This window comes from Andrena cerasifolii, chromosome 5 (assembly GCF_050908995.1).
Source record: "Andrena cerasifolii isolate SP2316 chromosome 5, iyAndCera1_principal, whole genome shotgun sequence".
Taxonomy (NCBI): Eukaryota; Metazoa; Arthropoda; class Insecta; order Hymenoptera; family Andrenidae; genus Andrena; species Andrena cerasifolii.
The window spans coordinates 10,028,939-10,049,648 of record NC_135122.1 but is presented as its reverse complement, the minus strand read 5'-3'; the positions used below and the strand labels follow the sequence as shown (position 1 = coordinate 10,049,648).

Below are 20,710 nucleotides of genomic sequence, written 5' to 3'. Positions count from 1 at the left end.
TTTCGAACCAAAATACTAGCTAGCTTGCCAGCGCGACCTAAGGCAACCTCGAGACGCGTGTCTCTCAGGCTGCTGCGTTTAAATCTGTCGCCGTACCTTTTGCGCGTCTTTTATTGCGGCCCAGTGCCCACCGTCCGAGCCGCCCGATAATTGTCACGCGCCACTTTCCAACGCACTCGTAGTTTGCACAGCCCGACGTGCGGCAGCATGAGAATTACGCTAACGCGTTCTAATTATTGCCCAGAGTTCTCCGAACAGCCAAATAATTCGCTCACTGTCGACCGTCCAACGTAGCGCAAGCGCTATCTCTCCTACGCGACGACCACGCTCCATTTGCATAACCGCTGCCAAATCGTCACCACGATAGTCCAAGTGGGCAACGTTAGCGAAGCCGTTGCCGATCACGGAATCTTCCGTTCGGACTTGGTTTAAAAATATTCGGGCGTTCTTACAGGGATCAACGATATAATGTACCACCTACATAGGTAGGCACGAGAATGAGCGAACATGCACGAAAACGAGACATCGCTACTCCGCCCGCCCCTTCTCTCCCGCGATCGGTGAATTCCGATCGCCACCTGTGGCTTTTGCTAGTCTTTCACGGTCACCGCGAATTCCTTTGAATCGAATGCGCGGAATGAGCGCGCGCGGGCAACAGGCGGAGCTGTCGTGCGCCGCACTTAACGCGCCTCGTGAAAAATAAACGTCAACTCTGACGCGATAAGCGGAGCGGTCCCCAAGGTCAGCCCTGAAATTCCAGTTCCGTTCTAGGCTACTGATATATGCATGGATCGGGCGCGTGACACGTCGCGACCAGCCGAGCCAGATGAATTGAAATTAAGCGACAGAGAGATATTTCGCTGGCGAGGAGAATTCCGCGTGTTTACATATCGCCGCCATACCCGCTATGTATACCTCTGTCCGTGGAAGAAACCTACTCGATAGCCTTGTCCTTCCGACCACCGCTCTTTAGCTACGTCCGCGTTAATTCCCACCGAACCACCGACATAGGCGCCGGCAATTTCCCGCCTTTCCCCGTCTACTTACGGGCGTGTTTTCCTTCTTTTCGGGCAGTGCACCGAACCGAGCAAACACCGCGGCTATCCTCGGTAAATTGTCACGGTAACTCGCGTAACAAGCGTACACACGAGGACCTATTGCCCCCGTCGATGCACTCGAAACCTGGGCTGGCAGTGGATTCGTCGAGACGGCACTGAGATCGCTAGCAGACCGGTGACACTTTCGCCGGTGACTTGGAGCGAGCGCGTCGTTATCAACTTATCGCGACGACAAGACAGCGAAGCGAAACTCGACGCGAAGCGCGAGCCAAACTGACTCGCGCCGTGACTCGCTCGCCGGTTTTATACGAGTGACTGGTTTCCCCCGACCGCGACGCGACGCGACGCCCGCGGTGCGTCTGCACACGCACTCCAGGGAAGGCACCGACGGCGACGTACCTGCGAGTCCCCATCGCCCCGTCATTCTTCCTTCCTTCAACTTCATTCGAGTACCTTCGAACTCGACCCTTCGCGCCGAGACCGATCGACTCTGGGCCTCTCCAAAGCTGCAACGCGATACGACGCAGGTAAAACGTACGCCCAATTGTTCCACACCACCGCCGATCATCAAACGTTCGCGGATAGTTTTTCGCTGGGCACTCTACCAAAACTAGATAGGGAGCTCGGCGGGATTAATTCTTGATTGTGTAACCTCGCGCGGCTAATGTTCGGCTATCTGCGATTACAGGGGAGAAATCGGCGAAGCAACGTTGGCGGCGGAACGTAAGGTGAAAGTGACGAACCGCGGGAGAATCGTGTTGGTTCGAATAGGACGAAGAGCAAGCGTTTTATGCCGCGGCACGTGAGTCATGCTCGCGCTATCGGGTAGGTGAGCTCGACGACCCTGACTACTCGTAACTTTATTTCTAAATTTAACGCGTCCCATTACCAGTCGTGCCAAAGGTCTTACGCGCATAAAGATGTCCGCGCGATCAGCGTGGAACCGCGAGTGATAACTTTGAAAAAAAGCTTAGGCGAACGTGATCGCAGCCACTCCTGACCGTTAGTCCCAGTCGACTGATCGACTCCCGGTCGAAAGGGAAATAAACTCCCCTCGGTTATTTAACGGGAGGGGAGGTATATTAGAATTTTTACTGTTTACCAGTAAATAGTGGTCGATTTCCGCGGGGAAGCGGTATTCCCCACTTGACCTTGTTTCTCGAGAGCGTGCCTCCTCTCCTCTCGCCCTGCTTTTACCTCTCCCTATACTGTGCTTTCTAGAAATCATCGCGGCGGCAAGAAGAGAGAGAATCCATATCCTCGGCCCGACAGAGACAGATCCTGCCGCTGCCAGATCCTCGCCAAGATCTCCAGTCCCCGCATTCTGACTCGACTCGACTCCGCTCGAGTCGTAAGATAACGCGCGTCAGAGCCCTCCAAAGGTGCCGAGTTTACTCACGGAAAATTGCCTTGGCGTGCACCGAGAGAGCTAGTAGGGGTATGTGCATCCGCACTTATATACGTACAGCCACGTCTCTGTGTGTACCTAGGAAAACGAGAAGGGAGCTATCGAGAGAGGAATATTTACCAATAACCCGTCAGCATCCGCGACGACCAATCGTCGGTCGATAACCGTGCGGCGTTCCGTCAAAAATTAGCCAAGCACCTGGTCCCTGGACCAACCAAATCTGTCGATCAAACAGTAACAGTAGGTACCTACGGCTGCGATGGTTACAGCCGCGCAAAGTATGTAATCATTCCTCTCTGCAACAGGGCGGTCTCTCGTTGATCGTGCTCGTTTATACGTTTGCGGGTCACCCCGTGCGCATCAAGCTAACCCTTGAACACGTTACGAATAACGTAACACGCTGGACGACGCGACGTTCCACGATACATACTGGGCTGATGACCGCCAGAGACACCGCTATTTAGTAGAGCTCCAGAAATTGGACTAACGAGTGGGCCACGGTCGTAGGTTTCGGAGACACGGCACCGCTCGACCTCGCGCGCTTCGTTCTCGTTACACTTGACGCGATATCTAACCGACTGGTCGTCGCAATTGGTCTTTTCCAGGGAATTATTCAGCCGGGAATAACGCTTTAACGCCGCGGACGCGCAATTACGAGCGGACAAAGTGGGCGCGAGTCGCTCGCTCCGATACCTCGCTACCGTGAATAACATCGCTGTAACATACCCTTCCGAAACACCATCCAGAGTATGCAGATGGTCCAGACATAATTTAGGATTTCGCCTGGACCGCAGCGTAGACCGCGGCCTCAAGTTGCGTCTGCAGGCTTCTCTTGCATTAGAAACAAAGGCTTCTTTACGAGCATGACGCTTACGTAACGGGACGCATCGCTTCGACGCGATAGCTTCTCGCTATTACCAGATCGATTTCGTCCTGTTACTTGCGGGGCTTCCACCAACTCACAAAGATATTTCGAATTCGCGGAGCGGGCAGATAGCAATGAAATGTTAAGTGGAACGTTCCGACTGCTCGATGAACTTTAATAAAACAAGAGGGAGTTCCTGAGGGGGTGCGTACTTTCGAACAGCCTTCCAATCTTCCAAGCACCTGATGCACCAACGTCTTAGCGGTGCGCGCGTTTATTCCTCCGTGCGTTGAAAAGCGCCGATAAGTCTACGTATCGACGTGCGTTACGAAAAGTAGCACGCTTGTCTCTTCGTTGTTACGAAAACTTTCGATTTTCGCTGCGAAAACTAGCGTGTTGAGCGATTTGCCACGATTTTATTAAAAATGTAGTAAAAACTAAATTAAACTGCACTAAAAACTAAAAAATAATTCTTTTCATGTACTACAATTTCATTGGTGATATACTACGAACACCTGCAAAGTTTTAGTTTTACTATTCGTACATACGTGACGGATCATTTCTCGATAAATTGTGTATTTTCTGTAATCGCGATGCGACTAGCGCCCCGAACGCAGCGGCTTTTTGTCGTTTTCGTAAAGAACGCGAGTGGCTCATTTCAAGTCTTTAGATTTCTGGTTACGGGTTATATTTATCGATGACTGGGTAATTTTTTCACCCGCACGGGGTTAATTTTTTTTTTTAAATATTGTATTGTCGTCCAAACTCCGCACGCCTGCAAAGTCTCAAGACAATTGGATATTTGGAAGTGGAATAAATTTGAGTCGCCAGATTTGAACTATACATACATTAAACAAACAAACATACAAACAGAGGATCGAAGCTGAATAAAATCGTTTAAAAATTCGAAGTCACGAGCCCAACATCACCCTTTCCATCTTCGATATACAGGATAGGTAAGCTCCGCTAAGCTGCAACCGTTGTAGCTACTACAAGAGCGGGGAAATGGGCACGTGTAACTCGCAAAGTGTCGGCAGGAGGAAAGAAACGTGGACGAATAGTCTAGGGTAATATCGTCTTTTTCTTCTAAGCCGAGAAGTTCCCTTCTGTCGGCAGAACTGAAAGCGTGCAGAAGAAAGTGGAAAGTGGATTGGAATGGAATCAGCGAGTATCGCGCGTGTTTCTATTATAAATACACGTAGACCGTGAAGCGGCTCGACAAATACTGGCTGTAAACTAATCGATCCACACCTACGATACGTTGGCCACCCTTCTGTTAATTAAAACACATTTGCGCGTTTACGCGTAACCGAGTGATGGGCTGTGTTAATGCCAGATCAATGATTCCAGGCTCTCGAAACCTCGGTTACGTCGAAACCGCCACAGTGGAAAAGCGCGCCGAATATCTGCTGCACCGTAAACGCGACATCCCAGGGGAAAGACAACGTTTCAACTTTGGAGCGTTAAACGCACATGTAATTCCTCAAATAAATACGTGGCGCCGCGAGTAATGCGTTTAAGCCCGTTATCGAGCCCGCAAAGTAATGCGTAGCGCAGATAACAAAAACATCCGAATCTTTCTTCCTAAAACAAGACGATCAAACGTCGGGGAGGGGAAGCTTTGGATTCGAAAGGCTATTGCGAGCGGCATCGTATCGAATTCCTACCAACCACTAGCTATCTGTAATACCTACGCGAGTAATTCCGGCTTATCGGATGTTTTTCAATATCCAGTAATATCGTTCGAGATAGAGCAAGATGGTTTTTCTGTTCCCTGTAAATTGCGTCGATCGGCCGCACAGGTATTTTACCCGACCACGAGGAGTTACGGGCTTTCGATATTCTACGGTAAACCGAATACCTGTTATTTAGGTGTCGCCGATCGAACGATGGAGGGGCCTGATAATTTTTGGTCAGACCCGAGGTTGCATAATGAATAAACTGCAGTCAATCCAAAAGAGATTTAAGCACCAGATGTTTATATGCCGCACAGGTTTACGCAACGCGGAGGACACGCGCGGGTGGGGCGTGTTCGAAATTCAAAGGCACTTTGGATCCTCCGTATCGGCTGGTGCGCGGGGCTGCATCGTTTTGCGAGCGCGCATCGATTTCTAAAGCTAACCCGTCGGCGCGGCGCTCGGCCATTAGCTATTTTACTTTGTGATTTCGAAAACCGCAACCAGTCCTCGGCGACACCGTAGTTTTTCAGCCGGCATGTTCCCTGATACGAGCGCGATATTTCATCGATCGAGTCTGCCCAGCCTGGCCGAGCGCACCGCAAACATTACGCACCTGCGTCGCGTACAAGGGACGTTCTGTGTCGATTTCCGTTTTATGCGACCTACTGGCGGAATCAAACGTACCCGCCGATGGGTTGGAATTACGCGATAACACGCGCAGCTGTCCCGTTTTTCTATCGATCTCTCGCATTACAGTATTACACGATCCAAGCGAGGGCTTTTATTTCTCCAGCCACGCGCTAATGGTTGGCACTTTTTGCAACCCGTGCCTTCGTTTCGACCGTGCAATTTACGTAGCGAAGAAAAAAAAAACAGTGGCAGCGCGTAATTACGGGCAAAACTGGGTCCTTTACCGGCGAAACACTCGGCAATCTGTTCGAAAATGAAAACTCGTGTTCGGGGGGTAAGTCGAGCTATTCTTGAAAATGTTATTTCGACTCGCACGTTTTCGGCGGAACAACGATCACGAAGGAATGCCTCCCTCTCGGGTTGCGTGCACAGAGACGGTACGAGAATACGAATGTCGAAGAATTTGAATGTAGGTACCTGAAAGTCGGGGCGGACAGAAACATATGGGGAAAGGTTTCTGCCACCCGATAGACCAACGACGAGACGTCAGAGCAATAAGGTGGAAATCAATTACACCGAGTAAGAGGCTCTTTGAAGCCTAACCCCTTATGTATTCGCGAAGTCCGAAGAATAGGGCACGTGCCACTCGCTTCGATAACAAGAGCACGGGAGAGAGAGCTCGGAAGAGGAGCTTGCACGAGAGTCTTTGGAGCGAGCTCCTTCGTTCGCATTCCTACGAGCCTGCCTGCCAACCAGCGTACGTAGACTCATTTGATTTCCACGGTACGTGACAAGAGCGATAGACCGCGAGTATTTTCAGTAGGTATCCAAGTGCCTCCGCGCCCAAACAATCGAATGGACCCAAACTTTTGCTCTTTATCTTTCACCCCCTGTCAGAACATCCAAGTGGATTGTATCGTTTCCCACATCGGCGAGGGGCTTCGCTCCGTACCGCGAACGGCGGCTAAACAATCGTAAAAGGGAAACGCAAACCTTACGACCGAGTACGTCGCCGTCTGCTACGAAAACAGTTGCTGTCCGAAAAGTTTCTTGCTACTTTCGAGTTTCGAGCGTTCTTTTCGCAACGACTCCGCATAATTTCACTCCAGAAACGTGCTGGTAATTCTAAAGGTGCAGCGACAAGCAGGCGAGGATTAAAGCCGCGTAAAACGGACGAGCGGAATTTTTTGACTTTGTCGAAGAACGGCAATACGGGGAAGGAGTTGGAGTTGGAGTAACCACGGAATTTGCAGTCGGGCGAAGCTTCCGTGGCCGAGCGTGAAACTACGCCAAGGCACGCCAAGTACTTCAAAATGGTTTAGCAAGTGCAGGTAACTTTGGCAGCGAACCGCGTCGACATCGTCCGCCACGATCTTCCCTTCTCCCTATATTTTCCCCTTTCTCTCTCCCACCTACGCAACAGTGCCTGCTGTACATATTATATTATTTGCTTCGCTTGCTAGTAACACCTGTTCGATTGGCTCGTAAACGTTCGTCAGTCGACGACACGTCTCTCGAGCACTAAAGAAGGAGGAGAATGGCCCTGGGAAGCTTTAAAACGGTCGGACGTAGGGCACCAGATAAGCAACGGCTTAATCGTGCTTCCCAGAAACGAAAAGCACTTATGAGAAGCGAAATGAGCGCGCGCGGTTATTTACGACTTTGGTAAAATGCAGGCGGAACGAGGGAAGAGCACGGCGGGCAAGGAGAATTTGAAATATTTACGTCTGGCGCGCACCGTGCTTTTAGATAAGAACGTTTACTCACGAAACACTTGCGCGACATCGGTAAACAGAATGTATATACTTGGACGTGGAGCAGCTCGACGTCGCGCGTCGCCCTACCCGGGCGGATACGGTTATTCTTTGTTGCAAATTGCGAGCATAAACCATCGGGAAGAGGCGGTCGGATCTGGGAGGACCGTGTAATAATTGAACACTCGCGAACCGCACCTTTGCGGAGAATCTCTCGAGGAGCCAGCGCGCCAGGGGGATTCGTTTGTTGAAGCAAGAAAGAAAGAAAGAAAGGTGCTGTGCAAAGTTGGCGAGCGGTTGGAAAGAAACATTGGAGACGGTACGAATCACGGAGCACGGATACGTAGGATTTCTCGTCAGGTTAGGGAAAGCGGACCCGCGAGCCCGGTCGGGTCATAGAAGGATCAGGTCGAATGGATGCTCTCAGTGATTACATTTGCAAGTCAAACGAGCTAGTCGACAAGACGGTGTGTATACATACTTATATACATACAAAGGACAGCTATCAGAAAAGGGTCAAAGGACCAGGCGGGATGAAAAAAATGGAGGGATATCGGTGGAAAGAAGTTACGTTGCCTCCAAGAGCGTCTGAAACGAGCCCGAAGAGGCCAGAACGAACGGGGACGGCAGAGAGGAGCGAGCTTCATTTCGCGAGAGGGTGAAATGGGGTATGGAAAACGAAGCGAATCGACGAGGAGAATGTGTCATTGCTCCCCTCCCCCCCTTGCTTCTCTCTCAATCTCGCCAGATCCATGGAAAAGAAAGGATAGTCAACGAGTGGGTTGCCACGGCAGACAGAGAGTATGGGAGGGAGTGAGGGAGTGGGTGAGGAGAAGATTGAGAAAAAAAAAAGTAGGAAAAGGGAGGGAGGACAGGCGAAGGAGCCGTGAGAGACAGAAAACGGGAAGAGCGGCGAAACGACTTGGTAGGTTTATCCCGGACTAGCTTCATTTTCTACCCTCGTCTGAATATAAAAGACAATTTAATTATAGGGGGATTTTCAAAGGCAAGTCAGCTCCTTCTTCCTCGCTCCTCGTTTCTCCGCGCTTCGTTTTATCCCTTTAGCCGTCGACCCTGGGCTATCTCGTAAAGCGGAACAAGAGACGCACGCATCTGTATGTACTGTACGCGTATCACGCTCGTAAACGGACGTAAGCGAACGTAAACGTTGAAAGGAAGAGAGAAAGGTACGAAGAAGCTGCGAGATTACGCCAGAGCCAAAGCTCGCCGATGCTTCTGCCAGTGGTGATTTTTTCATCCTTACTCTCGTCTGCGCGCCGCGCGATCTCGTTCGCGAGTCGCGTCCCTTTGATCCGAAAAACTCGGGGCGAACTGCGAGCAAAGAACTCTCGCGGAAGCACGACACGCGTCTCATCAAGCCCCTAAAGCCAGGGGAGAAGAATTCTGGTCGGACAAGTGGCGCGAAGCGTTTCAAGGAAATTATGTCTACCGGGGAAGTAACGCGCGTTTTACAGGCAAAGGAGAGCGCATCGCGCGTGTTGTACGTACGCGTATCGGTGTGGCGTTACAGGTGAAAATGTTGCGCCTGCAAGGGGCATCGGTCCGCTCAAATTTTTATAACACAATGGCAGAGTAAGGTCGCGTCGCGGGTCTCGGTGGTGGAAAATTTGCGGAAAAACCGAGGCAGCGCCCAACGTTAGGTCGCGGAATAGCCAGGTAAATTATGGAGAAAAGTTGCCGCGCTGCGAAACGCTGCTGGTTGTTTCATCTGGCTTGTAAATCAAACGGGGGTAAATACGTCCGGCAGGGAAGCAAGCGGAATAGAATTAAATGGATTCGATATAATTTGCGCGGCGTTTGTTCGCGTTGAAAGAGCACCGGTAACGCGTTTTAAATCCACGCCTCTGTAATTCACTCACGACTTGACCCATTTTTCCCTGTGAATCGCGCATAATCCCCGCGTGTTTTCTTTTCCAGTGAAAGCAAGCCGCGCATAGGTAGCATTGATATACACGCCGCGGCCGCCGGTCCCGGTAATTCAATTAACGCCGCGCTGAAACGTTCGTTTATCACTCGGACCCGCGGTAAGCGAAATTCGAACGGAACCTTCCTCCTGGCCCGAGCTCCACAGAGTCAGGCTTTTCTTACTCCGCATCGACTAGGCTAAAATCCACGGGCTTTTTCTCTCGCATAGAGTTAAACGACGGCTACGCTCGAGTCGCATACGAAATAACTCGACGGGCACCAAGTAGTCGCTTAATAAACAGCCCAGCCAGGTGTAGATTCGTTTGAACGACACTGCGAGCGCGGGTTCCGTGTATCGCGCAAGACGCAACAGATGTCATATTAATGAGAAATCCAGGTGTGCACGGAAACCGTAACCATTTAAATGAACGTAAACGGTGGTTCTTCGACGGGAACGATCGTGCGCCGTTGGAGCGAGAGGGGTCACAAACAGACACCAACCAAACAGTCGCGATGAATTCGTAATCCAGCTCTAATCGGGATAATTAACAAATAGGTAACAGATATGCGAGGCTGCGCGTCGTTAGGCCGCTGTTTACGTTGGAAATCGCAGTGGATAAGCGGGGCGACGCGACGCCCCGCACCAGTTTCGCAGTTTCGCGATCCACATGGCGATTATGAACGGAAGGATTACACTTATCAGAGGCCCGTTTCGTTTACGATTCAAACATCGCGCACAGCCGGTTTCACTGTTTATTGTCACACCTACTCGCGAAAAGAACTGGAACATCCCCCGAACTGCCCCCGACCTCGATATCCTTTTCACGAATAATTGCGCGGTGACGACGAATATCAAGGAGAGATAAACCGGCGAAAGCACTCAGGGTAAATACTCGCGGAAGCTTGGCTGCGAACGAAGGCTAACAAAGACGACGAATATATTACGTGGCGGATTTCGCATCGCTATTCTCCCTCGGTGGCTGATAGATGCTGCAACTACGGAATCAAAAGCTCGCAACCCCTTTATTCATGATCGTCACTATTTTACCGTCGTTTGTTCCTACCGCCGAATATCAGAGGTTCGGGGGAGGAGGAAACCATTTATATCTAGAGAAATCCGTGGAAAAGCTGCGGGGCGAGTTCGACCGGAGGGTAGTAGGAGCTGGGATGGATCAGTAGTCCCGGTAAATCATCGCGACGCCGAAACAATGAGCATTATTAAATATTTGGCGTAGACGGAGCGTTGGCCTGGGCCAACAGAGGGAAGACCAAAGGAAAGGGACCGAGAGACAGAGACAGCAGACACAGAGGGAAAGAGATATTTCAGAGACGAGGGATGTAGCCGGAATGGTCGTGGTGTCATTTACATATAAATTGCCCACCTAAAATCATACTCGCGTTTAATTTTCCGCTCCAGAGCCGACTATGCACCACCATACTTGGTCGCGTTCTACCGCTTTGGTGCTTTTAAATTGGCGTAACATATCTGTCCGCTCTGATCACGCTTAAATCACTCTACTCCCTCCAGCCGCCTATCATTTAAACGTGCGCTCCAAATTACCAGACGCCCGATCAAATGTAAATCCCCATTCACCGTCCGCCAGATAACACATACTCTGTGTACAAAAAAGAAAGTTGATAAGATAAGAAACATTTATACTCGCCATTTCTCAGCTTAGAGCAACGAAGGTACCCGAGTAAATGGGAAACGCGCAATGTCGTTGTTTCGCCAAGGCCTCCCTTTTCTTACTCGTCCCCCTCGGTGCTGCGTACTCGGGGTACCTCGTTCCTCGTTACGCGACCCCCTTGTCTGCGGCTCTATTTACACGAACGGCGATTAAGTGTCCTCGAAAACGTAGCCTCCTGTCGCCTATCTTCCGTCCGCTGGGAGCTACGGCCACTTTGCCCGTGAAACTGCGCGGGGAAAATTCACCAACAAGACTCCGACCGACTCGGAGAAATTATTATTCATATTTCGAGAGGCAGCGAAGCGCAGTAAAGAACAGCCGTGGCCGGCTGCAACGGCGCATCGCGTTTCAAATCTGTTTTCGTTGCGTCACGAACTGCGATAACGCGCAGGGGACAGAGTGGACTCGGAGGAGTGCGCGCCAACGATAAACGAAAGGCAAAGCTTGGCGACGCGACAGTACGTACCGCGCACCGACGTGAAGCGCGCCGCGTTCCTCGCGGCTGTCGCGAAAATCACGAGGATCCAAAATTACACGGAACAGCCAGCAGACAATGCGTCTGGACGTAGCCATCTCCGTGGGCTGTGGAAGAATAATCAAGGCTGTCCTTAGGCGTTCATGGAAACTGCAGCGAAGCCCCGGGCGGGCTTCGCTTGTATATTTCATATTTTACAATGTTTACGCAGGTCCATCGTGAGAGCAAATAGAGAAGGAAAGGAAGGGAGACAAGGGACGAGCAGCAGGAGAAGTTGGAACTTCCTGCGGAGCATTCTACTGGAGGCCAACCAGGTATGGTGCATTAACCGAGCATTTGCGTAAGTCGTGCAACGTAAAGAGGCGCGTCGATGGATCGCTGTAGTCCTGAGTATATGTATACGCGTATGTACTCATTTTTGCGGCTCGCGTCGTCCGTTACATCGTGACTCCGCTCTTTCTGGCCGTCGAGTGACAAACGATGCTGTGACGGCACCGTTTGCAAGCACGACTTATCAGCACCGTTCGCTAAAACATTGTTTCTAGTAGGGTCGTTGATGCACGGGATGTTCGGGTATTCGAGGCCCGTGAGCAGGAGAATGACGAAGATTACTCAGCTACAGGGTGCTGCGTCACGTAGCGCACAGTTATGCCTGCACGCTTAAGCCCTAGCTATCGACGGCCTCGCGAGTCACCCGGCGCGGCGACCGGCATCTAGGGGATGACAGTCCAAGCGAGTTTGCCATATTTGGAGCGCTAGCCCACGAATTCGCACGACGAGAGAGTAGGAGGGCCTCGATTGCTCACTGCTTGAGTAACTGCTCGCTCTTTCAGGACCTGGTTAGTGCGAACACCCCGGTTTGTGGCTGAAGACTATCGCGGGAGAGATCAGCGGACCCAGCTTTTCCTTTGGTCGCCCTAAGTATTAAACATGTTGCTTTTATCCCCGGCGAAACATACTCCAGTGTTTGCATTGCGCTGCTTGGAACGGTTTGCGAGCATGGAAACTACTTAGGCAACTGATATCACGAAGCGCGAGTTTTATTTTTAATATCGCTCGCTCGGTTTATTGCTTGACCCAATTAATGACGGCGTACGGAATTTATCGGTGAAACGTCAGTCGTGCAATTGGAAATCTCATTTCGGATTTATAACGTTGCCGTTCGAACGTTCGCAACTGAATTCGGACGGGCAGCATAATACGTATTACGTGGGAACTACTGGCGGAGAGTAGAATTGCTAAGGCACGCGCGTTCAACCAACCGCGGAGTACGGCTGCAGAGACTTGCGATAAAAACCTTGCACCAGGGAATATTTCCCGTGGAAATGAAACCATTACCAGTTCGTGTCGCGACGATGTTAAATCCATTAGTTCTATTTTCTTCGCCTTTCCTGCTGCAAGAAACACATTAGAAACGAAAGGGAAATTTGACTCGTCAGCAATTTGCCGGGCTCCCTTGAGAGCCGTAGGCAAGAGATCGAAAGGGGGCAACTTGGCACGATCGAAAGGAACGCCGCGAAAAGCTTTCAGGAAGAAGCAGGGATTTCGTCTGAAATTTACGGCGGCGTAATGTTATTTAAACGACCGAAGATGAAAGAAGAGTGGCGAAGGCAAGGCGAGGCCGATAAATACAGGTTGTTCGGGCTAAGGGCGAAATTATCAACGAGTAACGAAAGGAATCGTGGGATCCAGCGCGGTAAATACGGGCCGAATACGAACGGGAAGGGCTCGGTGAGTTTTGCCTGTTGGCAGGCGTTATCAAAATTGAATTTACAAACGCCTAGAACGGGCAGGGGGCAACTGCGAGCCCCTGGCTGTTCCATCGTTATTTATGTCCCCGACGTACGGGCTCGGCAAAACCATTCTCGATATACAATAGGAATTTGTTCTTGCGACGTGTCGAGCAAACTCGAGCAGAGTAGAAGAGAAAAGGAAAAGCAGAGAGATGGGGGCTGCTGAAGGCTGGGGAAGATTCGAAGCCTCGTGCTAAAGCGTTTTCGAGTTCCACGGAGTTTCGGGAGCGTGAAAAGTGTTTCAGATCTTCGGAGGTCTTCCTCCTCCCTACAGATAGGCTGGAAGAGAATGAGAGGCAGAGGAGGAAACACACACCGGGGTCAGATTGATTGCTCCTTTCACCCTCGGTGCTCCAAGGCCGAGCTATAGATATATTCGCGGTGTGGCCAAGCGTAATTCGTGACCCGAAATCGAATCGCGTGCCACCTTCGATTCCGATTCCGATTCCCATTCCGATTCCCTTCAGCGAGCGGAATCCCCCTGGTCCCGCTAATTGCACGTCAAAGATTCGAAAACAAAATCGCCGTGATTCGCGGCGACGATTCCCGCTATGCGGTGATCGGTCAACTTTTCTTCTTCCCTTTCCAGGTACATCTTCGTCCGTATTTCCCCTGGTGGAAGTTGCCGGGGAGCTGTTTCAGTAGCGGATAGCGAGCGCTGTGTAATTACAATTCTAAAAGTAACCTACGAATGCGCAGGCTAATCCTACGCGCTCGCTTTGATAATCGACCAACTAATTAACCGAATTATCGGAAGCCCATTAACCGAGGAGCGTCCGACGTCCTCTAATACACTTGCGGGCGGGAACGTGCTTTAAATTCGATGCCAGCCAGTTCCTTTCGCGCGACTCCTATAAATTTATTCGACTACAGAGTTCTAGTGCGTTGCGGCCAGGATTACCATCGGGAATGGGTTTAGGTGCATCTACGGGAAGAGCTTTTCACTAAAGGACTCGAGTATGAATAAGAGCACGGCGTCTAGCTTCTTTTCAACATTCTCGTGGCCCGTTATGGGTCATGGGAACAACAGCGACGAACTTGCGCCGGCTATAACTGAGAATTATGACGATAGTTGGTGAAGTAGCCAGTTTGTTAGCCACGTTTAACGAGAGGCTTGAGAATTCCCGTCACTCCGCTACTTTCGGCCAGCAAAGAACTTTCCATGTACTTGCACATTGCATTTCCGATGAATTCGGGGGTTACCGATGGCTCGAGATTGCGCTCCATTTCCTGCAAATTCTATCGCGCGAAAGGGGAAAAAGAAATCGGAAACGTGGCATACATTAAGTGTCGCGGGAGACCCTCGGTGCTTTGAGTCTACCCGCCCGCCCCCACTGTCTCGCGATCGCTTTGAAATTTACTTTTACTTGCAAATACTTGACCTACCTCCTTCGCGGCGCGTTCTCATTGCGAAGCTTTAGCCCGGGGTTAGTAAAGACAACGATGCCGTTGGCGTTTGCTCAAAGCGTTGTTTCCGAATCTTGCCCATCGATTGAACTGCTTGGGTCGTCGCGGGGAGATCACTGTGTAACGTACGTGGAACAGAGCGCGGGCACTCTCGGCGTGTACGCGTATGCAGTTGCGTTCTGCTTGGTGAAGTTTGGTCGGTAATCTTGGAAAGCGACAGATCGTACGCTCGTGGCAGAGCCGGGAGCAAGGTTCGTTGGTCGTTAGTAGGTTCGTTTCGTAAGTGTCCAAGACCCTTGTTCCAGCGAGGATTAACGCCATGACACACTTTGAAATCCAACGCGAACGCGCAGCGGGCACCATCCTTTTCTCGGTTACGTGTAATTCCATTTGGCGCTATTAGTGAGTAAGATGGCCTTCTTGCCGCTAAGGGAGTAACTTTTTAACGAATGGTTTCGCCGGACTCTTCCTGCCGGGACTTTGTGCGCGGCTTGTCGCACTTTAGATTCCTTTTCCTCGGACAACCGGTCGCTTTATGAAGTATCTGGGTACTTGAATTTCCCCCGAGACCTGTATAACGATACGGACACCTGCACCGGCCCACTAGTCGCACTTTTTAAATTACTTTCGCGGAATACACCGGCAACTTTCGCGCTCCGTTAAATTGACGACAGGCTATCCGTTTCTTTTTACGTCGGTACGGGGACAGAGCTGGACAGACCGGGAGGCGAAGATCGCGAAAAACGAGAGAGGGAGAGACAGCGAAAGGGAGGGGGGGGGGGGAGAAAATTAATTTCTATAAGGAACGAGTCTCGACCAAAGAAAAGGGTAAACCGATCCCACCACTAACACTTCTAATTGGACTTGCCGGGTTACCGTAAAGTTTCACTGTCGCGTACAACTGGCAATCAATTTTTAACGAAATTAATACCTACCTGTAAGGAAAGTATATTTCGCCGAGGTAAGGTAAATTAATCCAGCGACGTCCTCCAGACTTTCCTAGCGATTTCAAACTTTCGGAATTCGCTTAAACTCGGAACGATTTTTTAATAGAAAGCTTCGTTTCATTTAACTCCGTGCAGGTACAAACTTTGTTTTTATCGATATTCCGTCGGTTCGTTTTTCGTCGTTTTTTTCTCTCTTTTCTTTCCCCTTCTCTTTTTTTTTTAAATCGAAAACGCGAAGAAGGAACTTTCATAGCGAGAACGGTGCCAGAGGCAACGCTCTATTCGCACTGCTGCAATTTCTATTTCGCTGCGTCCAACTGGAACTGTCTTTCTTTCCCTCTTTGTGTCCCTTCACGGGAGTCCCTGATAAAAGGGCCGGTACCCATGAAACTTGGGACAATCTATTCTCTCTTTTTCTCTTTCTCTACCTTCCCTCCTCTCTCTATCTCCCTCTGGCAGCGTATCAGTTGTTAAAGCAACGAGACGAACGCTAATCCAACAATCCAAGAGTACATCTTACAAAGAGATAGATTGCATAATTAGAAATGCACACCTTCTCGGCATTCGCGACGTTTAGCGCAAAACAAAGTAGCGTAAATTTATCTTCTTACAGAGAGACACGGCGACGGGGATGGAAATGGAATTCGTAGGTGGTAACATTTGTATTACACGAGGAGCTGAGGTTCGCTGGGACAGAAGAGGGTACGAACGATTTAAAATAACGCTCCGGACTGTCGTTGAAAAGCGAGGAGCAAGGAAACTACCAAACTACTATCGACTGCAGAAACTCGAAGCATTCCGGAAGTCCGTAAAAGCGCGAAGACGTTCCCCGGACTTCCACATATTTGTTAAGAACTTGAAACTGGAAAAAGACGCCGCCGCCGTTCCGGAATTGTATTTCTCCGCGATTCCTCGACTGCGTTTCGCGTCGCAATACTAACGAGTTGCAGAGATTCGCAACAATAGCATCAGTTCTTATACGAGGAGCAGGAAGAAAGCATGGAACTTTCGAACTTCTCATTGTGGTCGAGCGTGCATTTCAAAGAAATCCCAACAAGAATCCCGCTTCACCGAAAACTAAGTATTTCAGAAAATACGGGTCGTTCCGAGTCAATAAAGATTCAGGGCAAATCATTTCTCTATAACAGCAGACTAATTCCGTGGAAATACCTCGGATTCCTTAATCAAGATTAGTCGCGGGGCGATCTCTTGATTCAACTTTTAATCGCGTACCTAGTTAATCCGTCCGACATTTCAGCCAGAAATGCCTCAACTCTCGGACAATTCTATCATGCCAATTATCTGAGATCCATTGCGAACATTCTCAAGCCGACAAGCTAGATAGGTCGGTCAGTGACGTACGAATTTCACTGGGTCGATTATATACCGCCAGACGTGCAGGGCTTCTTATCAAGCTTCGATGAATACCTAAACTGTCTCGGATCCAAACGGTGGAGTTGCGGTTAGTCTTCTCTTAAAACTTGCGCCGTTTAATAAAAAAAAAACAGACCCGAGGAATCCGCGATGACACATGCGCAAGTGGCAAGTGGCAATTGACTCGTCTTATCGGCAAATTGAAGTCACAATTTGCGGTTTGCAGAACTCGTATCGGGCCAGTTTTCGGGCAGAATTGCATTGGTGGCAATGCGAGAAAAAGCTCGACTCTATCCCAGTGTTTCCACGTACACATCACGCGGTACACGGAATTTCTTTTGTTACTTGAGCCGTTTCTCGGTGAAGTTTCGTCCTTTCTCCGGTTCGCTGTAATGTACCGCGTGAAACAGGCTAACGTGTCTCGCGTAAAAAGGCAAGTTCTTATCGGCCGGTATTGTCGCCCTTTCGTTCTTCTTTCGCAAAAGGCGAACCCCGCTCGCCTACCAAATTGAATTAGTTCCTCGCGCCTTGTGGATCTGAACCATCGCATCGCCTGGTTGACCCTCACGACGGCTTCCCTCCGCCTCGCTCCTCGAGTAATTCAATTCCTCGCTTATGCGACTCCACCGTCTACTCTATAGTCTATACGTAGTACGTACTCTGCTCCGCTCTTCCCTAGTCTGCGCCGAGCCTAGTAACTCTCTAATCTCTACGCTGCCGTGTACTCCTCCAACTAAAAACCAACGAGACTTTCCTTTCCCTTTTTACAAGCCAGAAAACGTGCCCGATACTTGACGCCGATAACAACAGTAATTAGGAGCACAAGTGCACTCTCTCCTTGATATCGCAAGCTATGAACAACCGAGATTACGCTCCACCCTTTCACCTTTTCTCTTCCCCCGTGCTTCGCCCCTGCGATTTTAAGTAGGAACGAACGCACACCTATGAATGCTTGTGGCGTCGCGGCGAAACGCTAGGGCACAAGGGCGTCATTCAAATACGATTATCCTCTTTCATGGTTCGTTCCATTACATCGGTTTTATTCATCATATGCGCGAACCTTTTTTCGTTGCACACGTTCTATATAATATCGACGAGCGAAATTAACCCGCTCTCATAAAATCACCAGCGATATTAATAACTGTCAATCGATGCGCGGAAATAGAAAAATAAAATAAAAAGTTACGCGTACCATCGTAAAAGGGAAGCGGGATTCCCTCGCAAATAAATTTCAATTTATTATTGTCGTAACAGCACGTATGCCCTGCACGAGGAATCGACGTTGTGGAAAATATCGGGCAACGTTAATACTCGAACGCAAGTCGATGCGAAAGCCAAAGCATCCCCCCTACGCAGCGATGCTGCTTTTTCCACGGCATAATTCACTAACAAGGTACCACTGCTTGCATTGCGCACTATCGGGCAGTGAATATAAAAGTATTAATTCTCCAGCTTCGACGGGGACTATGTAATATGTATCTAACGGAAGTGGGCGTAATTCGACACCGTCGAGCTGCACTTCACCACGTTTCGCGCAAAGGAAAAGTTCAAAGCAAAATAATGAAAAGCAGAGAGTGTGGTTCGTCGAGGAGACACAAGCGCGGCCGCGTAATTTCACGTTAATCCCTTAAATTGAATCGTCGATGAATACCAAACACACTCAATTAAAACTCCTCCAGGAAACTTTTGAAATTGGCTAAGAATTACTCACCCTCAACGTCGTCGGCCACCGCGTCCCCGGCATTAAAGAGGTCATCTGAAACAGAAGTTTGTCAGCGTCAGCCAAGGGAAACTCGCTTCCATCGCGGAAGATGCTCCATGTAAGTCAATTGGCGGTTATTTTCCACCCTCCTTGATGCGCTTCATTAAATTAGCGTTACGAGACGATCGCGCAAAGACGCGGCGCAATTAAACCGACCCACCTTTCGCTGCGTAACCGTTCCGCTGACGGGGAACTCGCGCCGTTAACGATTCAGAATTCTTGTTCGGGAGCATTTGGCCAGCTGATAAATTATCGCTGGGATTTATAAATATCTTGGTCGCAGCCTGTATCGTTGGCGTTGTAGTCGGTGCGCGAGCAAGCAGAGTTGCACGGATACATTACAGAATTACAGATTATGAGATTACTCGGGCTCGAACAACTCGATATTTCACTTATCCGGGGACATTTATCGAGCAAATACTTGAACGAATTACCAGTAAGCTAATATGGCAGGTAAATTTTGCGCAACATCCATGCGAATCCTAAACAAACTCCAAGTCAGCCGAATGTACCCACCGCTGCACGGCATCGTCCAGCTAATCTTCCTCGGGCAACCATCGCGGTATTTGCCATTAATATTTGCGAATGCGTAACAACCCTTTGCTCTAATTAATCATTCGTTCTGCCCATGCCAGCGCAGAAGAATTCGCCGCATACTTCTTACGCTGTGCTCTAGGTAAGCTCTTCTTCTTATCGAGAAAAGCGCTAATGCTACTAGATTACGACACCGTGTTCCAGGAGAGTGCGAGCAGCGTATACATGGGTACGTACCAGTTTTTCAAGCTGAGGAAACCACGTCTTACCGATCCACAGAGAATAAATTCTATGTGAATTGTTAACGGCAAGTTTACCTTTACCACTACGATATCCCATTCGATGATACCCTTTGTATGCGCGGCGTGGGTGTGCCTTGCACACTTGCGCGACACACACCAAATCGAGCCTTTGAAAGGGATTAAATTGAATCTTGCGATAAAGCACCCGTCTAACGACCCAATTATGGAGTTATCGGTCGTTCGAGTGTATAAAAGAAGATAGGTACCCAGTGAGCGTGCCGTAAGCTACCAGCCACGTCCACCTTTGTGTCTTACAGCACTTGCACGGTTACGATTATCACGATCAACCTTTACAGGGGCAGTGCAGCCACGGATCAGCAGGATAAACATTTGGATTCCAGCGTCTTTGAAAGGAGACGTCGGTACGTACTCCTGTAGCTATTGGCTGCACAGAAGCCAGCGCTTCCGGCCCGATATGACATTACGGTGCGGCGTTTGGCCGTATAATCGAAGCAAGGAACGATTGGGTTCGAGGCGCGAGAGGAGTGGTTGTGCGCGGAGACGAGCCTAAGAAATTCCTAAGGGTGCGAGAGGCCGAGGGATTCCTAGAATTCAAACGCAAACGATTCTACTCCGATCAGTTTCTCCACTCCCCTGGCGATTTTCATCTTGGCAAATCACTTGGAACACAGCGAAAGAAATCTTCCAGCGAAAAAAAATCTTTTCCTCCCTCGGCTTTTCTTGGAAACCCATTACGCGGGAGAAGAAGGATCGCGCATATTTTAAGAGGGTAAATTTAAAAGTCAGACAGTTGCCTGGTCGGGAAGTTTGAAAGCGTTACACGGTGATAATCGATGCGTAGCAGTTGGTATCGGCAACTTCGCGATAACAGTTATTGCATGACAATGTCCCTTGCATCTCGCTGAAACGGTCGCGGACACGCCGCGCCGGGCACGCGCACAAAGCACCGGCGGCAAGTTTTGTTAATTAGACGTTCAGACGATCTATGCATCGATTAGTTTGAAAGTTAGTTTCCACGTGGAAACGCGGCAACTCGACGGTGAATTGCCGCAGGAAATGAAACCGAAGCAATAGACTAATATCAACTGCAACTAAAGTTGTTATAAAGTCGATCTGACCGCCGAGCTCATAGTTCAAACTCGAAACA

General features: G+C 49.8%; 1 protein-coding gene across 7 annotated transcripts in view; it reads right to left on the bottom strand.

Moving 5' to 3' along the window:
- The window catches only part of Cmpy (crimpy), a 142,830-nt gene that overhangs the window by 96,807 nt on the left and 25,313 nt on the right, over nucleotides 1-20,710 (bottom strand). For all 7 annotated transcript variants that reach the window (XR_013085292.1, XM_076811895.1, XM_076811896.1 and 4 more), the window contains one exon: nucleotides 18,716-18,760. Coding sequence is in view for 6 of the 7 variants with exons in the window: in XM_076811895.1 (XP_076668010.1) it covers nucleotides 18,716-18,760 (45 nt within the window). In the remaining variant the exon portion in view is untranslated. The remainder of the gene's footprint in view (nucleotides 1-18,715; nucleotides 18,761-20,710) is intronic.